General features: G+C 59.7%; 1 protein-coding gene across 1 annotated transcript in view; it reads right to left on the bottom strand.

Annotated features, from left to right (window-relative positions):
• UMPS (uridine monophosphate synthetase) overlaps positions 1 to 265 on the bottom strand; it is a gene marked incomplete at its 5' end in the record, with an annotated part of 5,097 nt that extends 4,832 nt beyond the window's left edge. The window contains 2 exons of the mRNA XM_009070846.1: positions 4 to 64; positions 242 to 265. Of these exons, the coding sequence (XP_009069094.1) occupies positions 4 to 64; positions 242 to 265 (85 nt within the window). The remainder of the gene's footprint in view (positions 1 to 3; positions 65 to 241) is intronic.
• Positions 266 to 273: the final 8 nt, after the last annotated feature.

Here is a 273-nt window from a genome sequence, read left to right as displayed (position 1 = left end):
CACCACACACGCAGTCAAACTCCACACCCGCATCCTTGGCGGCTTGAAAGAGAAGACCTGAGACCTGAAAAAAGAAAAACCAAACGCTTTTTTAAGACTCAGACTGGAGTGAACGCGACTAAACCGATGTATTTAGCGCGGGAAGCATTTCCTTTGCACGCCCTGACAGCTACAGCCCGTGCGGCCTGGGGAAGGGCTGTGCTCTCCCCGCACGGAGAGGCTCCCGGAGCCCGCGGGGCACCTGGCGCAGGAGGCGCGGGTGGGACACGAGCC

The sequence above is a fragment of the Acanthisitta chloris genome, unplaced genomic scaffold (genome assembly GCF_000695815.1).
Source record: "Acanthisitta chloris isolate BGI_N310 unplaced genomic scaffold, ASM69581v1 scaffold4203, whole genome shotgun sequence".
In the NCBI taxonomy this organism is placed as follows: Eukaryota; Metazoa; Chordata; class Aves; order Passeriformes; family Acanthisittidae; genus Acanthisitta; species Acanthisitta chloris.
This window is presented reverse-complemented; position numbering and strand designations above follow the sequence as displayed.